This window comes from Trichoderma ghanense (assembly GCF_004382785.1).
Source record: "Trichoderma ghanense strain CCMA-1212 chromosome Unknown scaffold_9, whole genome shotgun sequence".
NCBI lineage: Eukaryota > Fungi > Ascomycota > Sordariomycetes > Hypocreales > Hypocreaceae > Trichoderma > Trichoderma ghanense.
In genome coordinates this window covers 1,005,544-1,032,670 of record NW_027395672.1, presented here as the reverse complement: position 1 = coordinate 1,032,670, position 27,127 = coordinate 1,005,544, and the positions used below count along the sequence as shown (strand labels likewise).

The 27,127-nt window shown below is 51.1% G+C and overlaps 9 protein-coding genes across 9 annotated transcripts; 3 read left to right on the top strand and 6 right to left on the bottom strand.

The window, feature by feature from the left end:
• Positions 1-1,092: 1,092 nt before the first annotated feature.
• CCMA1212_007434 (Uncharacterized protein) lies at positions 1,093-1,886 on the bottom strand (the record flags this gene model as incomplete). The annotated part of the gene is made up of 2 exons (XM_073704602.1): positions 1,093-1,297; positions 1,354-1,886. 2 exons carry the CDS (start codon positions 1,884-1,886, stop codon positions 1,093-1,095), a joined length of 738 nt encoding a protein of 245 aa, XP_073556837.1.
• Positions 1,887-3,366: 1,480 nt separating this feature from the next.
• CCMA1212_007433 (uncharacterized protein) lies at positions 3,367-3,828 on the top strand (the record flags this gene model as incomplete). The annotated part of the gene is made up of 3 exons (XM_073704601.1): positions 3,367-3,398; positions 3,458-3,468; positions 3,524-3,828. 3 exons carry the CDS (start codon positions 3,367-3,369, stop codon positions 3,826-3,828), a joined length of 348 nt encoding a protein of 115 aa, XP_073557222.1.
• Positions 3,829-4,327: 499 nt separating this feature from the next.
• CCMA1212_007432 (uncharacterized protein) lies at positions 4,328-4,893 on the bottom strand (the record flags this gene model as incomplete). Its single annotated transcript, XM_073704600.1, has 3 exons — positions 4,328-4,470; positions 4,525-4,701; positions 4,755-4,893. 3 exons carry the CDS (start codon positions 4,891-4,893, stop codon positions 4,328-4,330), a joined length of 459 nt encoding a protein of 152 aa, XP_073557221.1.
• Positions 4,894-5,833: 940 nt separating this feature from the next.
• Positions 5,834-6,472, bottom strand: CCMA1212_007430 (uncharacterized protein; the record flags this gene model as incomplete). Its single annotated transcript, XM_073704599.1, has 1 exon — positions 5,834-6,472. One exon carries the CDS (start codon positions 6,470-6,472, stop codon positions 5,834-5,836), a length of 639 nt encoding a protein of 212 aa, XP_073557220.1.
• Positions 6,473-8,344: 1,872 nt separating this feature from the next.
• CCMA1212_007429 (uncharacterized protein) lies at positions 8,345-9,939 on the top strand (the record flags this gene model as incomplete). The annotated part of the gene is made up of 7 exons (XM_073704598.1): positions 8,345-8,601; positions 8,650-9,104; positions 9,138-9,194; positions 9,234-9,297; positions 9,440-9,640; positions 9,665-9,724; positions 9,760-9,939. The coding sequence occupies exons 1-7, from the start codon at positions 8,404-8,406 to the stop codon at positions 9,937-9,939; spliced, it is 1,215 nt and encodes a 404-aa protein (XP_073556993.1). The 5' UTR covers positions 8,345-8,403.
• Positions 9,940-11,772: 1,833 nt separating this feature from the next.
• CCMA1212_007428 (Kanamycin B dioxygenase) lies at positions 11,773-12,843 on the bottom strand (the record flags this gene model as incomplete). Its single annotated transcript, XM_073704597.1, has 2 exons — positions 11,773-12,390; positions 12,589-12,843. The coding sequence occupies 2 exons, from the start codon at positions 12,841-12,843 to the stop codon at positions 11,773-11,775; spliced, it is 873 nt and encodes a 290-aa protein (XP_073556994.1).
• A 237-nt stretch (positions 12,844-13,080) lies between these two features.
• Positions 13,081-14,766, bottom strand: CCMA1212_007427 (uncharacterized protein; the record flags this gene model as incomplete). The annotated part of the gene is made up of 5 exons (XM_073704596.1): positions 13,081-13,274; positions 13,331-13,549; positions 13,646-14,071; positions 14,141-14,518; positions 14,646-14,766. Coding segments are annotated over 5 exons (1,338 nt in total), but the record flags the coding sequence as incomplete, so codon positions are not given.
• Positions 14,767-19,160: 4,394 nt separating this feature from the next.
• Positions 19,161-20,499, top strand: CCMA1212_007426 (Cuticle-degrading protease; the record flags this gene model as incomplete). The annotated part of the gene is made up of 3 exons (XM_073704595.1): positions 19,161-19,442; positions 19,520-19,705; positions 19,792-20,499. 3 exons carry the CDS (start codon positions 19,161-19,163, stop codon positions 20,497-20,499), a joined length of 1,176 nt encoding a protein of 391 aa, XP_073556961.1.
• Positions 20,500-23,516: 3,017 nt separating this feature from the next.
• On the bottom strand, positions 23,517-25,187 carry CCMA1212_007425 (putative proline-specific permease put4; the record flags this gene model as incomplete). Its single annotated transcript, XM_073704594.1, has 1 exon — positions 23,517-25,187. One exon carries the CDS (start codon positions 25,185-25,187, stop codon positions 23,517-23,519), a length of 1,671 nt encoding a protein of 556 aa, XP_073556962.1.
• Positions 25,188-27,127: the final 1,940 nt, after the last annotated feature.

Genomic DNA, 27,127 nt, shown 5'->3' with positions numbered 1-27,127 from the left:
TCCACAATTTTCCATCCAATACCCGCTGCTGATTCCCACCAACGCTGCCGCCATCTTCCGACTAATCCAGCGCGAAGCCGGAGAGGCCGCTGCCTCGAACCCCATTCAGCCAGCCACGGCGTCCGGCGACCCCATTCCAAAGACGTCGGCCATTCGGCTTGTGGCTCTTGACTGCTTCTTTAGTGCGTCGGGTGCTTTTTGTGATGTTCCCTTGATGGGGGGGTTTGACAGGGCTGTTCATGCGCAATGACAGAATGTATGTTCGGGCACGTCACTTCTAACAAATTGTGCGAGTAAGGAACAGTTTGAGCGATTAGTCCATGTATGTTATCGTTCATCAACATTTCCCTCTTCATTCCAAGGGAACCGTGCTGCTTGATCTTATATGATTGCGCTCTACTCTTCAAGACTGAAATTGCCCTTGAACGCGCGTCCACCCACTCGATCGGAAGCCGAGGCCATCGCCGGGCGGAAGCTGACCAGCCATCGATTTCTAGAGCTGCGAATGAATGTACACCTTGAAGCCACAAGATCAACGCCATCCAGATAGACGCGCTGCCCTTCCAATAGCTACCCTATCAAGCCTATCTTGTGTATTAGTTTCGGGGAAACAACATTCGAGCTTCCAGCCCTTCGGTTTCGCCACACGCGTTACGAATGATTCTCCTCGAGTTTATCACAAGCACAGCAGAAATACGAACTCGTAATGTGTGACGGAGTAGCAAATGACTGCCGCCATGTCGGCTGTAATAACAGCCTCTGCTTAAACTTTCCCACCAGTTTTTCACATCATCACATGAACGGAGCTGCTATGCAGCATCCCAGCATTTCCATTTTCCCATCTAAAAAGGATCTATACCTCTGCTATTGTTGCTATATCCCCATAGCCTTGCTATATGCTTCTATTTCTATCTATCCAATTGGGCGTATGGACTATTTTTTAGACTTTTTCTTAACTTTAGATGCTGGATAGCCGCTCTTTATCGTACAAGAGGCAGGGACATGTCGCAATTGGGTCTCTCCATTCTATGAGTCGTCTCATCTGTTCAACCTTGCGTTCCTATTCCCACAAATTACCATTCTTTCATCTCCTCACGATTCTCTGCATTCTCCAAGTCGCCTCTTCTGCTTTCCATTCTCGTCAAAATTGCTCTCGTCCAGCCAGAGCTCGAATCCCCTCCGTGCAGCATCCCATTCATCATCAGTAATACTCAGCCAAGCAGTATCCCTGCGTCTTCCCTTTACAATCATATGTTTCCTGTAACAGAGCCAAACAAAAAAGACGACGTCAGCATATCTACCGTTTCACAACAAGACGAGCTTTGCTTGGTGGTGTAGGTTAAGTCGTCGTACCTGAAGACGCCTTCAAAAGTAAAGCCCAATCGCTCGGCCGCCGCCACGCTCGGCCCATTGAGATGGTTTGCCTTCCACTCCACGCGCAGATATCCCAAGTCCTCAAAGGAATGCTTCATAAACAGGTAAAAAGCCTCCGTCGCCTGTCGAGAATGCTTCAGAGCGTCGCCAAGAATCACCCATCCAATCTCGATCCGGCGATGGTCCGGGACGATTGATAAGTACGACAAGATGCCGGCCGGCTCCGAAGCAGCGTCGGAAGCAGGCCCCGAAAGAACGGCATAAAAGAGAGGATCCTTCGAAGCGGACCAGGCCTTGATCGTCGTCTCGCACGCCTCCTCGCTGGGAAGCCCTTCAATCGGCATGTATTTCCATCTCCAGGCGTTTTCACCTCCTCCAAGATGCTTGTAAAGCGCCCGCCAGTGCTCCGGCTGCAGGGGAACTACTGCGCTGTAGCGGCCGTGAAGAGGCGTCCGTGGCGGCACAAGGGCCGGCTCAGCCGACACGACGGGCGGCCCGAGCGATGCGTCCATGTTCTCTCAAGGGACTGGGCGCTAGAACAAGGGCTTTGTTTAGATGATGGGGTGGAGGCTGAAGGATGCAATTCTCTGTTGTTTCCAATCCAGCTACGCTTTGTTCAAGTGTTTACGAGCACGATGACTCATGCGCTGCCATTCAAAGGGCGTCGCCGCTCCAAGGGTAACCTGCAAGAAGAACGCTCGTCGTACAAGCCTATTAGCGCTACAGTCTTTGTTACTACGTCGAGCTAGGTCAATTCGTCCATTAACTATTAATGTGCTTCATACAAACAGCTCCTCTTGTAAGCCGCAGAGTTGTGCCGCTGACTTCAAGCTCTCACTGCATCCTGATTTCTTCAATAATCGCAGAGCGAATGTAGTCAAACCTCTGACGATTATCGCACACTCCCGTCGGAGTCCAGAAATTGATCCCGAGACTCTTAATGCTCGTTCGCTTGGGTGGGCCAATCCACTTGCGAGACGGAGTTTCAGGGGCGAGTCTTCATAGCTTACAGAAAAGCCCCGTTCCTGGGGGAACATACTAGTCTTTAAACGGGCTCTAACTGCTATCGTGATGTGAAGCCTGTGACTGACTCAACCAATCAATACAGCCGATCGTTTCCGTCCGAACAAGTGCCGGCATCAAAGCTGCTGGCATCTGCCAAGAGCTAGTTGTATAACTTCATGTGCCGTGTACTGAAGTGGAACATGCTTGATGCCCCTTCGGCCACTGTAATGCTGAAGGCAAGGCCCTGTCGATCCAAACGTTTATTTGGAGCTTCGGCCATGTGAAGGACCCTTCCACCCCCTCATACCAGCACATGAGTCCATAAAGCCTCTCTAAACCGGCATCAACCCGAATGACTTGCGTTGATTATGCGCATACCTTCCTTGCATTGCCAAATTATATGTTTCATAAAGTTATCCGATCAGTAATGCTTCTGTTGAGTAATGAAAAGACCTGTCAGAACTTGGCGGTCTCACCGTATATACTATGTACCTCTCAACCTTCTAACAGGCCCCTACAAGGGGAAAAAAGCGTCATAGGGGTCTCAGTCCACTCGTATGCTTAGACTAAAGCTTTTCCCATTCTGCTTTTCTGACTGAGACATCTGCCTTATATAGACTGTTATACAGACAGACGTGATTAGTCCCTTGCGACAGGTCTCAGCCTTAACGTGAATTCTTTCAACGGTCAGATCTCGATCCTGGCATCTACGAGTGGTCGTAGAAGCCTTAATCAGCAGACCTGGAATTATACTCGGACGTGGAATTGAAGCTACTCGTGAGGAATTCACTCAGGCTCAAGCTCAGACAGAATGTGTGATGCATCACTTTACGAATCTGCCTGGCAGCAAAACGTTCTATGGACGCTGCGTATAAAGTCAGTAATATCCTCCCCGAATTCGAAGTTTCATCACCAAGCTCATCAATCAACTCTACTTGAACAGTACTATAAACAACCAAGCCTCACAACTCTCAACAACCATCCAAGATGCGTTTTGCTATGATCTTCACCGTCCTCAGGTAAGCATTCCCGTTCATGACTTCTGTTGCTTCTAATAGCTCAATGCTAACATGAATAGCCTCTCCCTCGGTTCGTTATAATGGAGCTTCCTTTCTCTTCGCACTTTATACTAAACAGTACATAGGGAGCATGGCCGCCGACGCTGCTGATGCCTCTAACGCCAGTGATGCCCAAAACTGGAACTGGGATGGCTTCCTTGGTCAGCTCCACGACCTCCAAAGCATCCAACAGCTCCAAGATCTTTTGAGCCTCACTATCGGCAGTTTGGCAACGGCAATCAGCCCCTGCGAGCGAGTTGGCGGTACTTGCGACACTCTTGGTTCCACCTTCTGCCATGGCGCCACTGATGTGGCCATCAGCGGCTTGCCTTGCAGGGCCGCGGCTGGAACTCCCCTGACTGGCTGCTGCTGGCACGCACCTGCCATCTAAGCTTGAGTCTCTAGAGACGAGAGCCAGGCGCAACGATGCTGCCACTGCCACTTGGGCATTATAGTTGATGTATGGTTGTGGATCAATTTAGGGGGTAGCCATACCAACTTTGAATAGGAGATGATACTTTTGTAAACCATAACGACGTGCTCATAGACCCTGGTGAACGTAAAGTACTGTCGAGCTCGTGGGCCTCATCCCCCTCACCCCGTATAATCTTCTCTAATCCTGCTCAATATGATACTACGTTGTTGTCCGAAAGCGTCGTTGATAGCTGGGTGTTACGGCATGGTTCTACTTTACGATAAGGTGATGATCAACCAAGAGTATTTAATCACTTTTCTGTTCAGTCTTCCCTGATCCGATCGAAAAAGTCTGGAGGAAACAATCCCCATTCTCTATCCATCACTCCTTTTGCTAAGCAGCATATGTTGTAATGACCACCCGTCGTATTCACGACGCCGTCTGAGGTATCCATAGAGCCAAAGGACGCCTTGCCCTACGCCGACAAGCCATAGTAACGAAGAGGAGCTCCGCTCAGAGGTGCCTTCGAAGAAGGGTTCTGCACCCGAGCCTTGAGGGCCCTCAGGTCACGCCGGAACACCGTGACGCGACCGGCATCATGGGCATACTGATTGAGAACTTGAGAAGATTCAGCATCGCAATTTCAGCCATTGTCAAATATTGGGAACCTACCTTCAAAATAGAGAACAAGGGTCTCTTCAAAAGCCTCTTGAATAAGATCCGATGCATCAGGCGAAACGCGAAGTCTCTTGAATCCAAGATCGAACAAAACTTCGTTGCAGAGGCGCCAAAACAAGTTTCTGCGGATGACGAGTGTCTTCTTGAGTCTCTTGATCCAGCGACTCCGAGCTCCAAAATAAGTCAGAACTTGCCAAACATACTTCAACCATACAATCACTTACCGCTACCTGCGAAGAACCGACGCTTGAAACGAGGAGGATTTGCAGGCTGTCCAGGCTTGGTACTGCCTCTGCCATGTGCACATAGCCATTCAGCTCTCCGTTCCGCCATGTTTCGTGCAACGCGTCTCATTATCACCATCTTGTATGATCTGGAGGACAATAAGAATCGCTCAGTCACGGAAAACGAAGGTGAAAGCGAATATAAGCTACCGCACCGGGATACTTACTAGTTGAAGTGCGGACAGATGAGAGGACTAGACTTGAAACGAAAAAAAAGGCGAAAGATTGTAGAGGAAGAAAGATCAAAGGGCGGTATATTTCTCTGCTTTTATATGCTGCTGCTGCAAAAGCAGGTTCTCACCTTTGTTGCGTGCTTGAAACATGCCGACTTTACTCTCACTTTCTCTTCACTTTTCATTCACTTCCTCTTCAACCCCCCCTCCCCCGGCCTATGTGAGCCAAGTTATTCATTGCGGCCGCAACATTGAAGAAATAAGCCGCTGTCGTCTAGGGGTGAGGACATCAGTTTGTGGTTCAGCGAAACACTGGAAACCGAGGTTCGAGTCCTCGCAGCGGCAGTCGATGGTTTCCTTTTTTCTCTTTTTTTCTCTTGCCTTGCCATCTTTCTCTCCTGTTTTCCGCTTTTGTTACGCTTCCGTTCATTTCTGATGATCAGCAATAAAGTCTTTGTAGGGTAAGATGAACAAATGCCTTGAGGCCCATAGCGGGCCACTCTATGACGGCTTCATCCTGAGCATTGAGACTACGGCTCAAGGATGTCGCCTGGACATTGTGATTCACAGATTGACATCGCTCAAGGTACTGAAAGAAGACAACTTGTCGTATTGAACACTATGTATAGCAAGTAGCAAGCGAATCGTAAAAGGTCTCTAGCCCCAAGCTTCTCAGTTCTAAGAGCGCGCCTATACAGCATTAAGCCCGTAAGATCAATCCGTCCCAAAGAGAAAGATTTCTCCTCCATCTGGCGAATTTCTTCAGAACGAAACCAGAGCTGTAAGTTGGCTAGTCGTAGACATTCCTATCCTTTAGAAGCATAGCACTCGGCTCTCTGCTCCCCGTCATCTTCCATCACCATCATGAGATTCCTCGGCACTACTGTCTTCATCCTCGTCCTTTGCAAGCCCCTCGTCGTCCGCGGCAGCCTCAAGGGCAATGTCAATCCACTGACTCTGCTGTCGCTCTTCCACCTTCCGCTTGAATTGCCTAATCTCCCCTTGCTTCGACTTCTTCCTCTTGACAGTGTGAATGGTCTTGTCGAGCTTCGGTTCCATCGTGCTGCAGAATCGAGCATCGCCCAACTTGAGCCATCCCTCAACGCGCTCCAGGTCTTCCCTGGCCCACAGTTCCAACAGAGCGCTGGCTATGTAGTCATCGTTCTCGGTCCAGTAAGTTTCATTCTTCATGGCCACAAACAAGCCTTGCCAAAAGCGAGCAGAGGTAACCAAGTTACAGAGTAGTAATCGAGTGTCATCGGCAGCAATTCTGTCGCTGGAAACGACACTTGGCCATCCGGCAAGATGACGTGATCGTAGGGTTCGGTGCAGGGATACCATACCGTCTTCAACACCACTGACACAACATCCTGCCCGAACGAGCTGGACCATTCGGCTTGCCGTCCAGTCCATTCCACCAGAGACGGGTTGGTCTGCCAAACTTTGACGCCGGTGCGCTCGTAGAACTCCTTCATCTGGGTCCATCCATTAGATGGGAATCTTTCGCGAAACTTCTGAGTGAAAATCCCTTTCGTCTCCTCTCCATTGGGCTATTTGTTGTCCTGGTCTGGGTTATAGTTCTCATTCACCAGGCCTTGCGTGTAGCCGATGCCGACATCTATCAGGGACAGACTTAATACCCGCTCTAGACCAGAACGGCGCCAGAGACGAAATGATATCCTGTAGGCCTCCTATCAATGGTGTACCTGTCACCTAAACGAGGTGGCTCCAGTTGTTAAGGCGGAAACAGTGATTGTATACCCCATCTGCTCGTCGCGCCGTATAGGCCTCATCCACTCTGAGGATGTCTTATTATCGCCGAGATTCAGGGCGCATAAGTTTATACTTAAGCGGATTTCTATTAGGAATAATATCTTTATTTTCTTATATATTCTATTACTCTAGATAGTTAGCTATAGCTGCTATTTACTTATACCTATAGTTACTCCTTTATCTTATATATTCTATCACCCTAGATAGCCAGCTATAGCTGCTATTTACTCATACCTCTGCTTACTCCTTTATTATCCTATAGGAATGGTCATCTCTTGCCCTTAAATTCCCAGTCACCTGTGTAAACCCTTCAGATCCTTAGAGCCTCTGCGCCATGTCTGGCCTGGAAAGACCGCCTTTGAGCAGCAGTGTAATATATAGTCAGAGTCTGAATCAGAGCTCTCTGAGTCCGAGTCTTAGGCGCTTGCGGCGTCTGACATTACGGCATCACCGACAGTGCTACCACTAATCTTGGCACGTTCGGCAACGAGACCTTTTTGCTTTCGATCAAGGAAGATAAACCGGCGTTTAGAACGTGAAACCCCACGGGAGGGAAGTGTGTGGTACGTTGTCAGGAAGACAAACTGTGGACAGCAGGGCGTGGGGTGGACTCCCTACCTGAGGGTCTGTATTCGACAACCTCTGCAGCGCACTGAGAAATTCTCTTTTTTTCAAGAATTCTGGCAGAATGGAACCTACACGATTGGCTCTTCGTGGAGTAATACAACAACACGTTCAGGCCGGGGAAATTCGCCTTCACTTCAGAATGTGTCTGGTATATGGTGCTCAGCGGGTTCACGATCAAAGTCGGGTTAAACAGATTACCTAATCGTTCGAAAGCCGCAAATCGTTGCAGTAAGGAACGACCACGCGTGTACTGGAGAAACGACTGATGTCCTGCCCTACGAGCCACGAATGCAATCTAGGCAAATTACCAGCTTCTCACTCTATCGAAACTTGGATCTTTCAATACACTCGTTGTACGTTCTTGAAAGGCGATGGCCCCGGCCACAACCCAGCAGCTAGCGGCGACAGCACGGTGAATGAATGATTGCGGTTATGGCGGCGGTGCATTTCGACGCAGTCAGGTTGGTCACAATGGCGAAAGCAGATGGACCTTCAGTTTTCGGAGAAGGGTTTGGAGAGGGAGCCGCCACTGACGGCGTTGCAGGACCGCATTGGCCTCGATACGGCAACACTTAGTTATTCAGCAACGTCAAATCCAACAAGCGAAGACGTCAGCCGGGTCATATGCGACAAGGGCCGTCTCGTGAAGGGGTCGCCAGGGTCACAAGCCGCCGCGACCGCGGTCAAGCAAACGCTGGGATCCAGACCCTGCATCGACACACCTCTACAACGACGACCGCGGCCACGACCTCGACCACGATGACGAGATCCAGCACCACCACTGCCGCCGCGGCCTCCACTATTCCAATAGTGCTTCGGGTTGTCAGTGAAGAGACGGCTCTAGCAATGTCTCAAGATCTTCGGTAGGGATGCGATTCGAGATCCGCGCTGAATCGCACGGGACTGAACGCTAACGCCCCAATTGCTTCCTTTAGATGGTACTCTCATCTCTTAAAGAGCTTGGCATACGCGCAGATATCCTGGATCAATACTTCGGCTCAGGTTTCCAACGGAACATGAACACCATCATCCACGGCTTTATCCCAGCCGCACGCCGAGTGCTTCAGAACGGCAACTTCTCGGTCAATAACATCCTCAGCATCCCGCATCTTACAAAAGACAAGGGGCGGACAGGTCCCGTAATCTACAATCGGGTCTATCACAATGAATCGAGCGATTCCGCAAGTGCTGTTTATGTTAGCTCTGCCACCAACGTGTGAACCCGGTCTCGCGATCACAATTTCGACACACTCACATCACAGATAACGCATTACGCGACCGCTCGAAAGTTTGCACTAGAACATCGCCATATGATTCCTGTTTGCTCTTGGGATCACGACATCCCGCCTCATGTGCTGAGCATGGCTGAACAAACGACAATACTTCTCCTGAATTCATTCATACGCCCTTATGGCCGTGACGGGGACCCAGTCCAGATTTTCGTCCAACGCATTTGGCTTTTGCGTCGTACTTTTGAAGGTCTTCGGCCGAGATGGATGGGAACCTGCTATGAAGCTCAGGGGCCTGAACCTCGAAGCCCCGATTGCCTGCTTTGGGGGGGCCGCGCTATCGATCGTATCCGGATGCAACAATTTCCCCAAAGTGCACAAACCTTCACGCAATACCGGACTCCTTTGAGATTCTGGAAATCTCTGGCAGGCATCAACGGGGATCAACCTTTTTTTCCGAGGCCCATTGAGAGTTTTGGACCCTTTTGGTAATCTGGTGCAGTCCAGTTTCTCCATCCCAGGACCAGATTTCGAGTCAAATGGGATTCCTGTAAGGAATTCTTGGTGTTTGAGGTCAGGTATGGATAATGGAGAGCTCATCCAAATCCCTGGATTAGATGTCCAGCGGTTGGACCTTTTGAGGACTTCATGCAAGTTACGATTGGAAAGTCTTGGTGTCCGGTATGAATGGCATGACGACACCCGGGATGCCTGACTTTCCATATCTCTCCATAGACCTCCGACTCATTTATCGATTGTCCAGGCTGTTTAGCAAAACAACCTTGGGATTGCCCTACGTTGCTGGAGATACGCCCTCAATTAGGTTCAAGCGCTGAAAGGCGTTGTGTATTTAGGCGATCCCCCATGCGAGGGATTTTATAATCGATTTACGTTTAGCAGCTGCAAGAGAGTGAGGCAGCTCAAGACCTGTCACCCCACACAAACATACCAGTGGCTTCAGAGACTAGAAATATCACAGCCATCCCCCAAGATGGCGACGTGGCAGCAGAATTTCACACTAATGGTCAGGCACTTTTTATTAATATAGACATACATTCCCTCTAAATCTATTGGCGGCAGGCAAGACTTTAACAAAATTATACCCTGGGTACGCCAAGACCCCTTAAATTAACAAACTACCAGATGCGATTTTTACTTTTTCTCAAGGTCAAAAGGTTCAAATTTGGATATTCCATACACTCTAAATGTTTCTTCACCTTACGGAAACATTTACAAGCTCTATTCGCTGTTCAACCGGCCCTGCTCCTTCACAAGACGGCCATGACATGCCTGAACTTTAGGGATCCGACTCTCCACTGTTGAGACCCAATGTGTCTCCTCCTTGTCGCCAAGTATCCTGGGCCACTGCGATCGATCGCATTCTACCTTACTCAAAACCAAGGCGTCTGCCAAGTGGCCAAGCTATATAAGCAGAAACTGGCTCTATTTCTAGAATCACAGCTAGATATTAAAGAAGATATAGAGGATTTAGAAGATATAGAGCATATAGTAAATATAGAGGATATAGAAGATATAGACAATATAGAAAATACTTATAAATAAAGATATATATCTAGATTTAGAGCTAGATAAGGAAGTTACTGCTAAAACAGTTAGCTAGATTTACTAGACGAACTATAACTGCTGTTACTATTGCTATTACTATTACTAGCTCCCCTGCCCCCTGCGACTAAGAGAGAGCCAACTCCCTATAAGTACCGATAGGAGAACAAAGCGCTGTTAAGAGCGGAGTACTGTGAGAGGCTGTATATAGCAATCTCTATGCCCACCTGCCGAACGTGTATGTCGACTAGGACTTGGAAGGGGGAATGTTTGCCGAGTTATTAGAGCTAAATGCCAGACCTAGACACGACTGGCGAATACTTATGAACAACTATCTAGGGTCTCTATACCAATTAGTAAGCCAATATTTTGTTTCTTGCTCATGTCTAGTACCTCTGCCAACATAGCATGAAGAGATGTAACGCAAGCCTGCCTCCGAGAGAGTTTACCCCGCCTCCTCGACGTCGCCGGAATCCTGCAATCATTATGGCGACTGCCATGCCCCCGACATAGTTACTAGGCAGTCAGAACCAGGCATCAGACATCACGGGAGGCATGATCCTAGTAATCCCAGACAGCCAGGATATGGACCTGTCGGCCAGTCCCCTCGAGATGCCAGACAACCAAGAAGAGGAGCCAGACTTCTCGGACGTGTATAATGAAAGTCTTTGACAGCCAGGCTACACAATCAGTTACAAGGATTTGTTTGCGAGAAGTGGAAGCCGATCAAAGATCAATGGATAGCGAAGGAGATGCTGGCGATGACACGGACAGCCTGTCGTGACCGACCGGTTGCCGACCCTCGATCGAGTTGCTCGGGCCATCGCGCCGATCGATGACCTTGTCACCTGGGGCGTCCAGATGTTTGACGTTACCCCTATTGTCGAGGACTGACTCCCCCGTCGCCTGCTGCCTCTGGACACAGAGGCTGTCTTCCCTTTGCTGGAGCAATTGTCTCGACAGCGATCATCGACACAGATCGAGGTGCTCGGTCACCCAGGTTGGGACCATATTTCCCTACGTCGATGGTTAGCCGTAGCAGAATCTAGCTCTTTTCTTTCATCACCGCCGCGCATAGTGACAGAGAGCGAAGGAGATGCTGACGACAACACGGACAACCTAAAGAGAAGTCTGCCTATATTAAATATAAGTTGGCGTTGCCTGTCTGGAAGGGGGGAGAATTATATCTGAAATTCTGCTCTGGGGAGCAATAAGGGCTTTGAAGTAGTAACATTGCTGACTTTTAAAGCATGCCAGTATCGAGAAATGCACTCTGCATTTCCATGGCTGACTGGTTCTCAGTACCGCAGGCGTAGTTTGGCTCACCATGGAGAACGTTGGGTATGTTCTGATTTACAAGGCCTGCAGTACACCTCCAGTACCATTCAATGAGTCAGTAGAGCCCTGACGACTGAGCCAGCAGCGTCTACTATAAGGCTATTTGAAGCTACTTGGAAACGATGCAGTGAGGTTGGGGTTCGCTCGCCTGAACGGGTATGACTTTGCTACCTTTACAGGAGTCATCCATACTAGGAAGACTCGATATTGTACACAGGCTGATTACATTGATGTTACGGCGCCGGATTAACTTCCTCAAGGCGTCTGGTTGAAGTCATAACTGTTACCGAAGCCACGGTTCAAATATGTCCTCATAGCCTCCTCCGAGCTGACCCAATCCACCGGGACATCCAGCCCCAGCTGCCCCCTTCGATCAAGCTCCTCCAAGACGGGCTTCAAGTCATCGCCAAACTGCAGCCTCATGGGATTGCGGTACCAGGGCGCAAAGTGAATCATGGCGAGCATGATGCGGACCTGGTCCGAGGGATTCGGCATCCCAGCGTGCCAGAGCCTCAGGTCGCGCAGCACGACGGATCCTTTCTTGACAGTGGGCTGGATGGGAGGACGGACGGCTTCGCGGTCGCGGAGGTGCTTCTCCTTGATGCGGCCGCTGGCTCGTTCGCCGTGGGTGCCTTCTTGGTAGGAGATGTCGGTGTTGTGTGTTCCCAGCCAGAGCTCGGTCGAGCCGTTGTCGGGCGTCATTGTTACCAGAGGCACGTTGACGACGAGGGCGAAGGGATGCGATGGGTGGGCGAAGTCGGCGTCGGAGTGTACTGGCTGTCGCTGGGGAGAGGCGCCGGGGAGGGGAGGCATGGCCGAGTTGGCGGAGCAGAATGTCCATTTGGGTCGAGGGCCGAGGACGGCGGACGTGACCTGGGTAGCAATTGTGTCTACATGATACGAAGCATTATTAGTGTCTGCAGTCTTATGTCAAAAAAGGGCCTCTTTACTGGTGAAGATTGATGGGAAGAAGAACTCGGCAACGGGGGGCGCGTCTTGCTGAAGGTTGCCCTGATTCTAGTTGAACGGCCCTTTTTCGCCCATGCCCTGGAGCACGCGGGCGTCTTGCACCATTTTGGCGTTGAGGAGGTCAATGTCGTTATGTGGCACGACATTCTCAATCACCACGAGACCATCCTGATGGACGTGTCGCACGGCCTTTTCGAGATTGCGCTCGTCAAGTCTGCCGCTGGTCACTTCATGGGAGGTTGGGCGGACGACTGGCGGCCGGTGAAGGCTGGGGGATGGTGACGGCTTTGGTGCGGATGCAGTGGTTGCTAGGCCGCGACTTATAAGCCGAGGAGCTCGGAGGCGGATTGCCCACATCGTGGGGTTGTGTTGTTTTGTATTATCTGAGAACAATTTCTCTGAGATGAAAGATCCAATAAGACAATGAACAAAGTCAAGACGCTCGGTAATTGAAGCAGACATTTTACAGCTTTTTATAATGCCTCCCATATGGGGATCCATGGGGACACCACACACGACAGTGATGGTATACGGAAACCCGAGCTCGGGTTATCTTGCCCAGTGCGAGTTGACACGAAGCGGGGGACAACGTCGCTAAGCAGACCCGGGGCTCGGCCCCGCTTCCTTAGAGAGAGGTGATGATCTCGGCTCGGAATGGCCTGCTGCTGCCCAAGACTGCTTGAGGCTGGAGAAGAGGCGCTCGACCGGCCAGCCGACGGGGCGTTTGCACGCGGCCAGGCGGCGGATGACCTCTTGTCTGGATTGTTCGGACCGTATGAACTTGCCACCTGAGAGAGTGTGCGTCGTTAGGAAAGGCGAGGGGAAAGGGGGGATGGTCACTTACAGTAGGCAATAGGACCGAAAGAGTTGACCAGCACACATGGAATATTTGTGGTGAAGGCGACGCCGCAGATTTCGAGGGCGTAGGCGTCCAGAAGGTCCTCTTTGTTTGTCGCGTGGCGGGTAATGCCGGTGCTAGCATCCACTGCTGGGAGCACTGAGAGCTGGTCTGGTAGTGCAAAGACCGCGAGTATAGAGAGCGAGACGAGGAGGTACTGCCTAGCTGATGCTTTTCAAACCCAAGTATCAGCAACCACTGATCTTAGTGTAACAAATGTTGGTGTTGGTAGTATTGTCGGGAGGGTTTGTGAGTGCCTACCGTGGAAGTCTTGAAGAAACCAGAAGCTTGGCAATTCGCCTACTGTCGACAGAGTCACAGACCGGCCTCTGGAGAATGGCCTGACGTGCGGCGGGAGCTCATCAAGCCAGACTTCTACCATGCCGACGAGCTGCTGCCAGTCAGTTGCTGAGAATCCGTTGCCAAAGGCCTTGTTGATGATTTGACCAAGTATCAGCGAGATGGAGTGGAGTTGCTGGTCATGACCATTGGCCAAACTCGGTGCAGCAGACTCGGTCACGTCCATCTTCAACGGACAGCCCTCGAACAGGCTGAACGTAATGTCCTCACGCAGATAGTTCCAGAACCCGGCGGCGAGGAGGCTATCCGGGGGACTCCCTGCGATGGAGGCTTCACATGATGCCAGTGAATATGCGCCCCTGAGATGTCTGTTGGGGTCAACGTCCTCTGTCTCATGTTAGCTTATATCTGGAAACACTCGTGTCATCTGTTTCGATAGATCCCCCAGGGGCTCACCATCGAGGATCTCGTACGACCGCAACAGACACGCCGCAGCTAGCGCGACGCCATTCGTCAACAACTCGCTCTTCCCGTCCAATTGGATCAGACGACGGACGCAGTGGCCGTGGTAGAAGGCGGCCGTTTCCCTGGCGATCTTGGGCCCTGTTGTCTGGCACAAATGCTCCGCCGTCACAGCAATGACGGCGCTGAAGAGGAGCGGCTCGTCTAGGGCCAGCGCGGGCACCTTTTTCTCGAACTGACGCAGGGCGTCGCCGAGGTCGTACCATCTCGCCAGCTCGGTGATATAGTTCTGAAAATGCCAGGCTACATCGGGAAGCTCGAGGGCAGCTCGGGGATTCTCAGGGGATGGGAATCTGGTTCTCCCAGCGGTGCCTGGAAAAGTGAGTGAAAGCTCGGTCAGCTTAGGCAAAGAAATATGAGATCCGGGAAGAGACGAAAATGCGGGGAGATATCATCACATCGGGATGCAAAGGGACTCTGTCAATGGCTGAAAACGTACCATTCACAGCAGCTGCCGGCTCTGATGGCTGATGGTATACCAGCCATCTTGATGACTTCTGTGGACGCGCGCAGTATCTCCGAGACCTTGTGCATTGACCACAAATGGGACTGGCCTCATCACCTGTCAAAAAGAGGAACACATGTCAGTACAATGGCGGTTAAAACCAGAATGAGTAAATGTGTGAGTATTTAGGAGTTGGGTAGCTGTGAGAGCTCGGCGAGACAACATTAGACCCTGTGCTACTCACATTTGACCTTGCGCTGTCTGCACGTATCGCTGTGTAAAAGCCAACGGCCGATATGGTAAGCTTAGTTCATCCCTGTGTATGGGCGGAAGGGCGTGGAATCGTTGCGTACCAGGCTGTGATAGTGAAAGGGTTAGTGAAAGAGTAGCAGTGGCAGGGTTGAGGCAGGTGGGTCGATGTAAGGGGAGGCATCTTCACACACACGGCTGCATCCGAGTAACGCATAGCGGGATCCTTGTACGAAGTATGTATACATTCAAACGCCAGCCAACGAGGTAATGGCAAAGAATGTAGCATCTCGTTAGATGAACTTGTGCTTACCTGCTGCGTTCAATGTTCGTGGCATCGACTGTCAACGATGTCGGACGAATCAATCTGCCGGGTCCGGTGATCCGGGTTCCCGCGTGTTTCTTCACTGGCTTGTCAGACGGGAAGAAGGTCGATTCGGTGTGAGATAGAGTCCAGGACCAGAGGCCGGAGCACTTCAACAACAGCCCGACGAATACGTCCAACCGAGAGAATAGTCTTCTGCGGGGAAGCGGGAAGCCGGAGATAGAGGTGGGAAAAGCAGTCTCCAAGTTCTTGCAGGATGCGGAAATCTCGCGTCCCCAGAGGTTAAACCCCTTGGCTGTTCTAGTCTGCCCGCTAAAAGAGTCAGAGCCCGGGAGCTTACACATGGGGCCGGCCCTTTGAGCGTTTAGCCGCATCGATCTGGTGTATCTGCTTAAGACAAGACGACTTGAGGCTCAATCTGCTCGGCGATACATTCTGCCTAACCGGTAGCAATACCTTGCGAGGGCTGAAATCTCGAATGCTGCAGATGACAACGAATGCAAGCGCGCATAATCTCGTCACAGATTCTCATCTCTTGTCTTTTCCTGTCATACCACCAAATTTCAAGACGTGTCTATTATTGCTACCCGATGGGAAGTGTCTGCTATCTTGAACAAACAAACCAATGTCGTGATGCTGTCTCAAGCATGTAATGAAACATTGGCCAAGTAACCAAATTGCACCGCATGGCTCCCGCATCCTTGCCGAAGATGCGACATCAGATTGCATTATGAGCACTGAAGAGCATACACATGAGACTCCATTCACTTGTAGACCGCTGCTTTTCACGTCTGGCAATTACCAAGAAGTGAAATATTGATGTGCCTGTGTTGCCGTGGTGAAAAGATGCCCATGGTGTTGTCAAGGCGTCCTTGTTTCCAAAGAGGCCAATAGCATAGGCGGGGATATCCTCTTCGGCCTCGCTTCATTCCCATTTCGACCTGCCCTTTTTAGCAGCAGCATCACACATCGCTGAGGAAACATTGACTTATAGTAGCTTGGAAGACGGCAGAAGAGAGGCTCGCGTATCAGTCATGCAGGTGGATTGAGGGGATTGGCTTTTGGTTACATCGTCTGGGCAAAAGTTCATGGGCTTTCATGCACTAGGAGCCGCTGTGAATGGAACCTCTGCGAATGGAATCACTCGTCTACCTTTTTGGTGACGTATTTCCGGTTGAGTAGCTATTGACTTCGAAGTGAGCCGTGCAATTTCCATTTTACTGTTGCTCTATTACACATCTTCTGGGTCACAATCAAGGACTCTTGGCAGCTTGGCCATTTATCTTGCACTGTCGCAATGCTGTGACTGATGGGCCCTGAGGCTCGGAGCGTTGCAAGCCGATTCACTTGCATCTGGCTATCTTGTGATGTGACTACGGATAGATGTTTGCTCCTTTTCATTTGATTGCAGTCTGTCATTCCCTTGCTCTCCTACACCATCGATGTGATATCGAGTTGCTGCGTGGTTCACACACCCTTTCCTGGGTCCCCGCGTGTTCACCTTGCACATAAGGTTATCTACGGCAATACGCTTTAAAAGAAGCATCAATGGCAAGGTTAATAAATCAACCTAAAAACCCCACGGGAAGAGACGGGGTGCATGAAGAATGAGAGCGGCCATATCAGCGGGAATTTCCCCAATAGGTACATGGTCTGGTTCGCAAAAGGAACCGAAGCAAGTTTGAACCGCACGGTTGCATTGCATTCATGAGGTTGCAACAGGAACCATCCACCAATCAAGTTCCCTCGTCTTGTTCATAATGCTGGTTTGCATTGCAAAAGATCCCTTAAGAGCACATTTTTGGTTGGTTCTGTGGGCAGACTGCAGCGCGAAGCACCTCGATGGACGCCCTTGGGCAGGAATATGATGCGTGATATGGCTGCACACGAATGTAGCTCATCTGCCGCAGGAATGCAACTCCTAGATCGCAAGTATCTCATGTAGCTTAACTTGAGAAATGGACGAGCATTCCGGTTGACATGTGTAGATGACCCTGATGGCAACAAGGTACAGCAAATAGCTACCCTCTAACCGTATTACTTCGTAGTATCTGCAATGGCGACCTTTTCGGCTTCGCCCTTCCGGCTCGGCATCCCGATTCCTTCTGGACCAAGAATAAATCCCCGAGCAAATGGCGCGTGCCTGGTCAATCAGCTATCGGAGTGCATTTGAATCAGGAAGGCCGCCCATGGACGATCTACCGGCCCTTGGTCTCCATCAGGAAGCTCACCTTATCTGCCACCCCCTGCTGGCTCGTCCGGCTAACCTCAAGCTTAATGTACAACGTTCTTTTCTCGGAGACTTTGATGCCACTATTTGCTGGATTGGGGGGACTTTGCTTAGTCTCCTCACATGCCGCACTGTGTTGTTTTGCTTCGTTGAAGATAATAGAGTAACCTGAGGACCTGATGAGAGATTACTTGCGTGGGAGTATTTACATTTCGACTCTTGCGTGACACCAAGGCAGGTAACTAGTCGTATATCTCTTATCATTTATCAGATTGCACAAAAGTACAAATGCTTCGAGGTGCTGGAACTGTGACTAGGTCCCGCATGTGAATGTATGGGCGGTAATGTAAAGATGGTGGTCACCCACCACAACAGAGGCGGGTTTCGGCATCACTGCCTAATGGTCTCTCTCGGACATACATCAGCTGTCCGATGGTCCCAACCCGACAGGCGGCCGCTCTATCCGCAGAGCTTCTGTGTGGGCGAAGACTTGGTGTGCTGGGTGAAGGTTGTTGAGAGAACGATCTGGCCATGTGGTTGGTTCGGTTTCTCGCGGCCAGCCTGGGGATCCTAACGGCACTCCCGGAGCTTGACAATGGTCAACCAAGGCCACAAAGATGTTTCCTCCTTGTATCCTTGCCAGGACTACTGAGAAAATACCTATCGTGTGGGGAAGAAGAGCACTACAACCACCAGTTCCTGCATGCTACTGTCTGGTTCCTTGGCCTGCAATTCTTTACGATACACGCAATATAGCCTGGGAATGGGCACATCAGTGCCTTGATAGCTGCTGTCCCACAGTATTTTCTGCATGAAATTATATCGACAGTATACTGAAACGCTCTATGCCTCATGAGAGCTGTTCTAAGAGCATGTTGTAATTACAGCTTGGAAAGAGCCCCCGCCATTGGTCTATTCCGGAAGAGTGATGTTGCATTGAGAGGTCGGATATCACGTTTGAGAGCGTGACTCGGGCCCGGGTATATCATGATCTCCTTTTGTGCTTCCAATGTTGACGTGATAGAACTGGATCAGTCGAACGCGGGAGACTTGTACTAAGCTGCTCGACTCGATAGTGATATGTCAACGTGACTATCCTGGGGTAGCATCAACTCCATCCGCCCCCCCAAAGTAGAGCAAGCTAACTAGTTATTAGTCCTCTTGCCTGGATTACCCATTGCCAATAAACAAAATATAGCAACTTTTGGCAAAGAATACCGGCCGAGATTGGCACAGCTGCTGCGCAAGGTCTGCTTTCAGCTCAATCCGGGCCCTTGCACATGCGTACTTTTGTGCAATGCGGTCTCGCCATCCTGCTTGGCGCCAATCGATTGCCATGTTGCCCCGGTGGACTTCCCCAAAAGTACCATAGTCTGGTGGCTATTGGTGTCTCGTGGGAGCAACTATCCAGTGTTACAACACAGCTTGAACTCGTACAGAGCTTCCATACCAGGAAGGTGATGGAGATAAGACGATGGCTCCAAGGCTGAATTGATGAAGAGGTGATTGTCTGGAAGACGAGAGTGTGTCTTGTCAAGCATCAAGATCATCGGACTGGTGGAAGGGAAAAGCATAAATATAGGTAGAAGCCTTCCCTTGACGCCGTTCTGTTCTCCTCATCCTTGGATCAGCAAGCTTCCAGGCAAGAAGACCAAGCCTCACAACACTTCAGCTCAAGACAAGAACCCAACCTCAATCCTTCAAAATGCGGTTGTCCGTCCTCCTGTCCGTCCTCCCCCTAGTGCTGGCCGCCCCAGCCACGGAGAAGCGCGCAGAGCCTGCTCCCCTGCTTGTTCCCACGACCAAGCACGGCCTCGTTGCCGACAAGTACATTGTCAAGTTCAAGGACGGCAGCTCCCTCCAGGCCGTGGACGAGGCCCTCAGCGGCCTTGTTGACAGCGCCGACCACGTCTACCAGCATGTCTTCCGCGGCTTCGCCGCCAAGCTGGACAAGGAGACTCTCGAGGCTCTTCGCAACCACCCCGAAGTGAGTCTAAGATTTCTGTCTTGAACTTGGAAGACATGGGAAGAGAAGGGCGTGTACTTACAAGAACTCTTGTATAGGTCGACTACATTGAGCAGGATGCCGTCGTGAAGATCAACACCTATGTCTCCCAGTCCGGCGCTCCTTGGGGCCTTGGCCGCATCTCCCACAAGGCCCGCGGAAGCACCACCTATGTCTACGACGACAGTGCCGGTGCGGGAACCTGCAGTTACGTGATCGATACTGGCGTCGATGCAACCCATCCCGTAAGTCGAGTCGTCCCGGCCGACGGGAAAGGTGAAAAGGCCAAAGAGCCATCAGCAGCAGCTAACAGAGCCGTCCCCTTATATAGGATTTCGAGGGCCGCGCCACCTTGCTCCGAAGCTTTGTTAGCGGCCAGAACACGGACGGCAACGGCCACGGCACGCACGTCTCGGGCACCATCGGCAGCCGCACCTACGGCGTCGCCAAGAAGACGCAGATCTACGGCGTCAAAGTGCTTGACAACAGCGGCAGCGGCAGCTTCTCCACCGTCATTGCCGGCATGGACTACGTCGCCAGCGACTCCCAGACGCGCAACTGCCCCAACGGCTCCGTCGCCAACATGTCGCTCGGAGGCGGCTACACGGCCTCGGTCAACCAGGCGGCCGCCCGCCTCATCCAGGCCGGCGTCTTCCTGGCCGTGGCCGCTGGCAACGACGGCGTCGATGCCCGAAACACGTCGCCTGCCTCTGAGCCCACCGTCTGCACCGTCGGTGCCTCGACCTCTTCTGATGCCCGAGCCTCCTTCTCCAACTACGGCTCCGTCGTCGACATCTTTGCGCCTGGCCAGGATATCCTGTCCACCTGGCCCAACCGCCAGACCAACACCATCTCTGGTACCTCGATGGCGACTCCCCACATCGTCGGCCTCGGTGCCTATCTTGCTTCTCTCGAGGGCTTCAGCGACCCCCAGGCTCTTTGCGCTCGTATCCAGTCTCTTGCTAACCGCAACCTGCTCTCGGGCCTTCCCTCTGGAACCATCAACGCCATTGCCTTCAACGGCAACCCTTCCGGTTGAGCGATGTAACTAAGGGATAAAAAAGTGAAAGAAGCGAGCACGCAATGGTAACTTGTGCATCCCTGACGGGTGACGGTGATCCGAAACTGCACATTCTTTGAGATGTATATAGAGCTTAGCTTTAGCTTGACTTGAATGATGTTGCCGTGCTTCCTACCTATGTTGTTCGACTATTCCTTTTCATCTGTAGATCATTTGGTTGGTTTGTTTGAGTGAGTCTCTTAAATTCGGTGTAGCAGCCAAGCTGCTCTATTCACTTGACAGCTTGCTGGCCGGCAAGAAGCTGCCATTTCCCCCCACCAACGGAGGCTACCGCGGCATTGAACTCAGGTCTAGGTAGGTGCTGGTTCATGTTGATAAGGATGCTGAATCCCAAATGCAACCTTCATCAAGCCTGCATTGGTATATGCGCTCATACGCCCCTGAGTCATTAACTACAACGCCCTCGTCATTGAGCTCGCCAAGATATCTGTCTTACACACTATAAAGGATTAGCAAGAATGAAAGAACATAGCGATAGTAGCTGCAGAAGGTAGAGACAGCTCTAGCTGTTAGATACAAGTAGTAGTAATAGAAATATTAATCTATTAGAATGCTAGACACCTAAGTAAAGCTTGCCCTGATCAAGTCACGGTGAGCCGGCAAGTTGATCTCACCGAACCAACATGGGACACTCGCCAGTCGACATTCTCAACAGGCTCCGATGTCTCTATCAGCGGCTTCGAAGATATACTACTAGGTAACCCAACTTGCGCATGGGTAATACTCATACCGGAATCTGGAAAACAACTCAACTGATCGCACCAAGGTTCTTCCACTCTTTGCGTGATCAAAGGACTTCCGACCCGGTCCAAACTCGCCGAACCCTTCTTCTCTTTATTCTCTGCCTCAGAATATCACCCCCTTGGCCCTGTATCATGGCCTCACCGAGAAATCCCTTGCCAACTTCATAGATACGGTCGGTGAGTTTCTCCTGAAAGAGGTGTCCCTGAGCCAAACGGACTGCATGATGCTGACTCGTGACCAAATTTGCGATATTATCCCTGTCGGCATCAAGCTATTGCATTCAAGGTTTCGAGTCGAAGTTGCCCAGTCCCTGTTTAAAGAGCACTCGGTAGATGTTGCTTCTTTACCCAGTTCCATGGACACCTTTTTTTATCGACAGTCGAGGTCGAGTTAACGCAATGCTTTATGAGTCCGCCGGACAAGCTCTGATTGGCCCTGTCGATCTTAATCGACATGTATCAATAAAACAATGCGCTGAAAAGGTTCATTGACGATGCAATCAAGAAGCTGAAGACTCCAATTTTCTTGCCAATCACTCGTGGTATGTTTTCAACGGCCGATGCGGAGGACGATGCCATTGATCCGGCTGCTACAATTCTCATCCATCCCGCCCAAGTTCTCCTGTTTGCGCCGACCAGATGGCTTGAGAACATCAAGTACACTGTAGTCGCTGACAACTACCCACATCATTATCCAACACCTCCAGGCCATGGAAGGGACTCTCGAACAGTTGCAGGAATGTATAGCCTCTAGACCTGCACCGCGCCATCCTCCGGGTATATATAGGGAGTGGCTATCCGGCACCCCGGATTAACTTTCTAATACCCGAAGTTTATATATAAAAGATACGATACTATAGAAGATTGTATATATTCTATCCACTAGCAATTAATAGAAGCTCTTCCTGAGACTAGAAGAATGTAGCGATAGTAGCAGAGAGTTAAATTACTTATATTATTATAGCTTAGGTATTAGTAGTGGTAAAGATAATTAATTTACTAGGATACTAAATAGCTAGCATAATGTTCAGGTGCTCAATAGTCAATTCTTATATCTAGCCATCTAACGCAGGTAAATGGAACCAATGCCCTTAAAACATCTCGCCAGCCCTAGTCTCGCAGCAAGTGCATTCCGACGTTGAGCAACAAACCCCTGAAGAGTCCGCGGCAAAGGGGGACGTTGCTCAGCTCGCTACAGCGCAACTGATGAGACATCCTTTGCCTGAGCCACGGAAAGATTCCCCGCAGCCCTCATACACGATCGCCCCGTCCAAGCCAAAAACCATAGCCGGGCTCTCGGAGTCTCACTGTACGCCCTAGAAGCAGTTGAAAGATCCGCAGAAGCGCGACAAGTGGATGGACGTGCAACCTCTCTTTGTCGAGTGCACCAGCGTCCGCCAAGACAGCCTCATGACTGACGTCTCTGACCTCAAAGACGCCAAGCCACTGTATAGCTCGCTGGATCCGATCTCGCAGGAGGCCTAGAATGCCATGCTTGAGAGGACTCGCGAGCACTTTGACTGGGACGACCCCGACCTTGTTTTTGCTCGCGTATCTAAGCACATGACGTCGTTTGGCAAGTTGATTAAGGGACCAAAACCTCTTCGAGTCTGCCGAAAGAGGAACCGCTTCTGCTGTCGTGCGGGAGTTTCTGGCGCTGCACCCAGAGGACGAGAAAGGACCGAGTGCTATTTGCGTTCTTACGCTCTTGAAACAAGTTTCAACGGCCATCCACCCCCGAAGACACAGACATCAACGCGGTGGGCTCTCGATTTGGAAACAAGCCGCATCCATCGTTGGAGCTTTATCCAGACCAAGGTACCAAATTAAGCCGCATCAAGTCACATATCTATATGTATACCTATCCATTTTGACCCGAGCTCTTGAGTATTACCGGCTATATGTAATCTTTGGGAACACTTTAGGCGTCATCTTCAATAGACTGGACACATTCGGGTCACGTTCTCTTGGGTAATGTGGTAGCCCTAGGGAGAACCAAGGTTTTCATGTCAATGATCGAGTGCCGAGCCCGTGAGCTGGAGGCAAAGTTCGAGAGTTCACCGGATGGGGAGAGTCAGTCTATCTTCTTCCCAGCCTGTTCAGCCAGAATAGCGCCTCGAGCAGTCCATGAGACATTCCGTCCATAGGAGTTGAGCTACCATGCTTCATATTGCTATTTTATTTACAATTCATGGTACACAACAGGAAAGGTTCGTCCCCATAGGTTCCGACTTAGGCAATCCAGAACCAAATCCGTTCCAAAAAGTTGCGCGGCGCCGGCTTGACCCAGGTCGACTCCAGCCGATCAATCTCAGCCTTCCCCGACCAGAGGTCCATCTCCGAGAGGGGCACAAGTTTGGTCTTCTTCACAAGCTTGTAGCCGAAGAACAAGCTCAAGAATATGGGAATGTCAATGTATGGCGGGATAAACGACTTTGCGCTGAACCTCCCGGGGAAGAAGCAGTCGAACCCGTTAAAGAACGCAACAACAAGACAGAAGACGACGGAAAAGTACCCCAAGAACGGCTGAAATGGTGACTTGAAGGGCAGCGTGTCGCGTTCGATGCCGTTGTACTTGAGGGCGTAGAAGAAGCGGAGGTACGTGAAGGAAACACTGGCCCAAACAATGAGCGTACTGACGGCACTGAGGTTGCTGATCCAGAAGAAGACCTCGGCGGACTCGTTGTTGACGTTGAGGTAGACGAGGCAGCTCAAGGCGGTGGTCAAGGCCACACACGCATACGGCACGCCAAACCTCTCGTACTTGAGGAACGCAGGTGCTTTGCCGTCCAAGGCAGCGGAATAGAGCACTCGCGTAGAGGCATAGAAGAAGGAGTTTCCAGCAGACCAAGCCGATGAAAGGACGACCGCGTTGATGATGTGTGGAAGGACTCTGATACCCGCGTTCTTAATGGCAATGACAAAGGGACTGGCGCCGGCACCGGGAGCAGAGCTGTTGATGGCGTTGAGCATGGCGGGATCCTTTGACGAAACGCAGAGCCCGACAAGGAAGATGGCAAGGACGTAGAAGATGAGAATACGCCAGAAGACCCTTCGGACGGACCGCTTGATGTTCCGTCGCGGGTCTTCAGTCTCACCCGACGCAACGACCACGATTTCGCTGCCGCCGTAGGCAAAAGTCGCCGAGATGAAGACCTTGAAGAAGGCGAGGAAGCGTCCCAGCGCGCCCTGTTCCAGGTACTCGTTCATAGGCCCTGGGTGATGCCAATAGCGGAATCCTATCGCATCCCCGGACGGAGACCCGCCAACCGTGATGATGAACATGAGGAGGATCAAGCCGACGATGGTGGTCAGCTTGATGGCGCCAAACACGAATTCTGCCTCGCCGTAGATGCGCACGGGGAGACAGTTGATAATGACCATGGCCGCAAAGAAGACTGTGATGAGTGCAGCTTTTGGCACATCGTTGTCCCAGAAATCGACAATGATAGAGCAGGCAGACACCTCGATCGGCACTCCAATGGCGAACTGATACCAGTAATTCCACCCCAGCGTGAATCCCAGGGCCGGATCGACAAATCTCGTCGCGAAAACCGGCACGGCGCCGGGGATGGGCAACCATGCCGCCATCTCGCCCAGGCTGTTGATTACACAGTAGAGGTTGAAGCCCGTGATGAGGTAGCACATGAAGGCCGACAGCGGGCCCGCGAGAGAAAGGACCTGTCCGCTGCCGACGAAGAGGCCTGTCCCTATGGCGCCGGACAGGGCCAGGAACTGTACATGCCGAGCTTTCAGACGACGATCAAGCGTGCCAATGTGCTGCTGCTCGTTTTCTGCCTTTTGGTCGAGGTTGTCCAAGGTGGTGACTTGGGCAGCGGTGACGGAGATGACGTCTTGGGCTTCGACATCACCATGCGGCGAAGGCTCTGCCTTTTTAGCCATGGTGTTTGTCCTAGGTAGAAGACTTTTGCAGGATGGAGAGATTATGTACCTGACACAGAGAGGGACGATGAGATCGTCAGAACTGGGAACACGGCATATATACTTGTAAGTATCTACACCATCACCTCGCACTTATACTACCGGGGAGATAGGCGCAGATGCACCGCATGGAAACCGAACCGTAACCGGAGACCTTATCAGCCCTCAAACTCACCTTCTCGCCTATCACTATCCTAGATCGTTCATCGGTCAACTCATGTAACCTAAAAATGCGGGCTATCATGTCTCGCAACGTGGTACATACATGTCGGTATCTCTCTGCTTCCCCGCAGGTTGACGTCGAAACCCATGTATGCACTCCGTAGGTAGACACGAAGGAACAACAACCACAACGCTTGAACTCTTCATAATAACGGGCCTACAGTACGCTAGACCTGGCTTTTCCAACCCCTCCCGCGGACAGACTTGTTCTCCTCAATCCTCCCGGGTTTGGCTTCCACCGATTCCTACTTGCAGTGCTAAAAGGCTCGGAAGCATCGTTTACGCACAAGTTCTTGCTAGCGGTCACGGAGCTAGACAGGGGACGTGACAGGCAAGATACTCTTAGGTCATCTGGGGTAAGCAGGGCAATCAAGCGACCGCTTTACGTGGGGGGATAGCCAATGACGGGGAGAGAGGAGCTGGCGACTTGGCCGACAAGCTGGAGCTGCTTTCTTCATTTGCACTGCATATTGTAGAGCGGCCGACGCTGTCGGGCCTTCGGTTTAGTATGGCCGAGTCGCCAGTACTTACTTGGTTCGTTGAGGCCGCCGATATCGTAAAGCATCATCTCAGGCACCAGATGGTTGGCTGAACTCTCAAGTGCTTCTTCCCGATGAGAAGCGAGCCTCAGGTGCTGGGATTTGCGACATGACGTTCAACTTCAGTCAAAAGGGCTCACTCGCCTTAAGGTTGAGATTTAGCAGCGGTCCAGAACGCCGCCACATTCAAGTGCCATTCCCGCCGGAACACTTGATATCTGCTGGGAATGAGGAAAATGAGCGGCGTATCTCCGGCTGAGATACTGAGCAGTGTGATTTCACAGGCCACGGAGCCGTGGCGGGTTGACGCCGCAGAAGCGTCCCAATAGATAGATGAGTGCCTCCTTAGGAAAGTCGGGCCTAGCTATGTGAGTCCTTCAATGTCCCTCGCAAGCGACTGAGTAAATTCTCAGCAACTATCCCACGACGAACTCTATTCAGTAGCTGATATAAAGGGCAACATCAAACCCGATATAACAGCAGATCACCCGAACGCGGACGGAATTCTGTCCGTCAACACGCTTCTCCAATAGTTCCGAAGGTGGGGACTTGCTTCCCCCTTATACTCTCTTTAAGCGACTTTTCCTCCACCTAATCTATAAGGTATTATGTTCCATCGAGGGTATATATAGCACTGCAAACCGCTCCATATGCAAGTCAGCCCTCGTACTGAAACATAGCAATCTGTTGCAGCCTGAATGAGCTTAAATAGCCTAGAAAGCGATGCCGTCTTCATTTTTTACGCGATTAGCCTCAAAATGGCTATTTGTCCGAAGTCGTATTTGTATGGTAGCAATGAGAGGATTGTAGCTATTACACGGCTGCCGTCCCGTTCTTGGGCGGCTCACATCTCCGCAGCATGCTGCGTGCGGGTTCTGTTGATGGTGATCGTCCCGTGGCTTGCGCAATATTGTCTCGACACTAAGCTTTCATTTAACTCTATTCTTGAAGAACCTTCCATTGACACGTCTGGTGATGCGGTTCTCGATTCGCGGCTCCCCACACTCCGAACCTAGAGCTTCACTGATGATATAGCGTTGCATCCTGGTACGGCAGTGCCAAGTTGAGCCAAAGCAGCCGGCAGATTGATTTAAGCTTATATTACTCAGGGGTAAACAGCCGTAAAGAGGTTTTTGATCT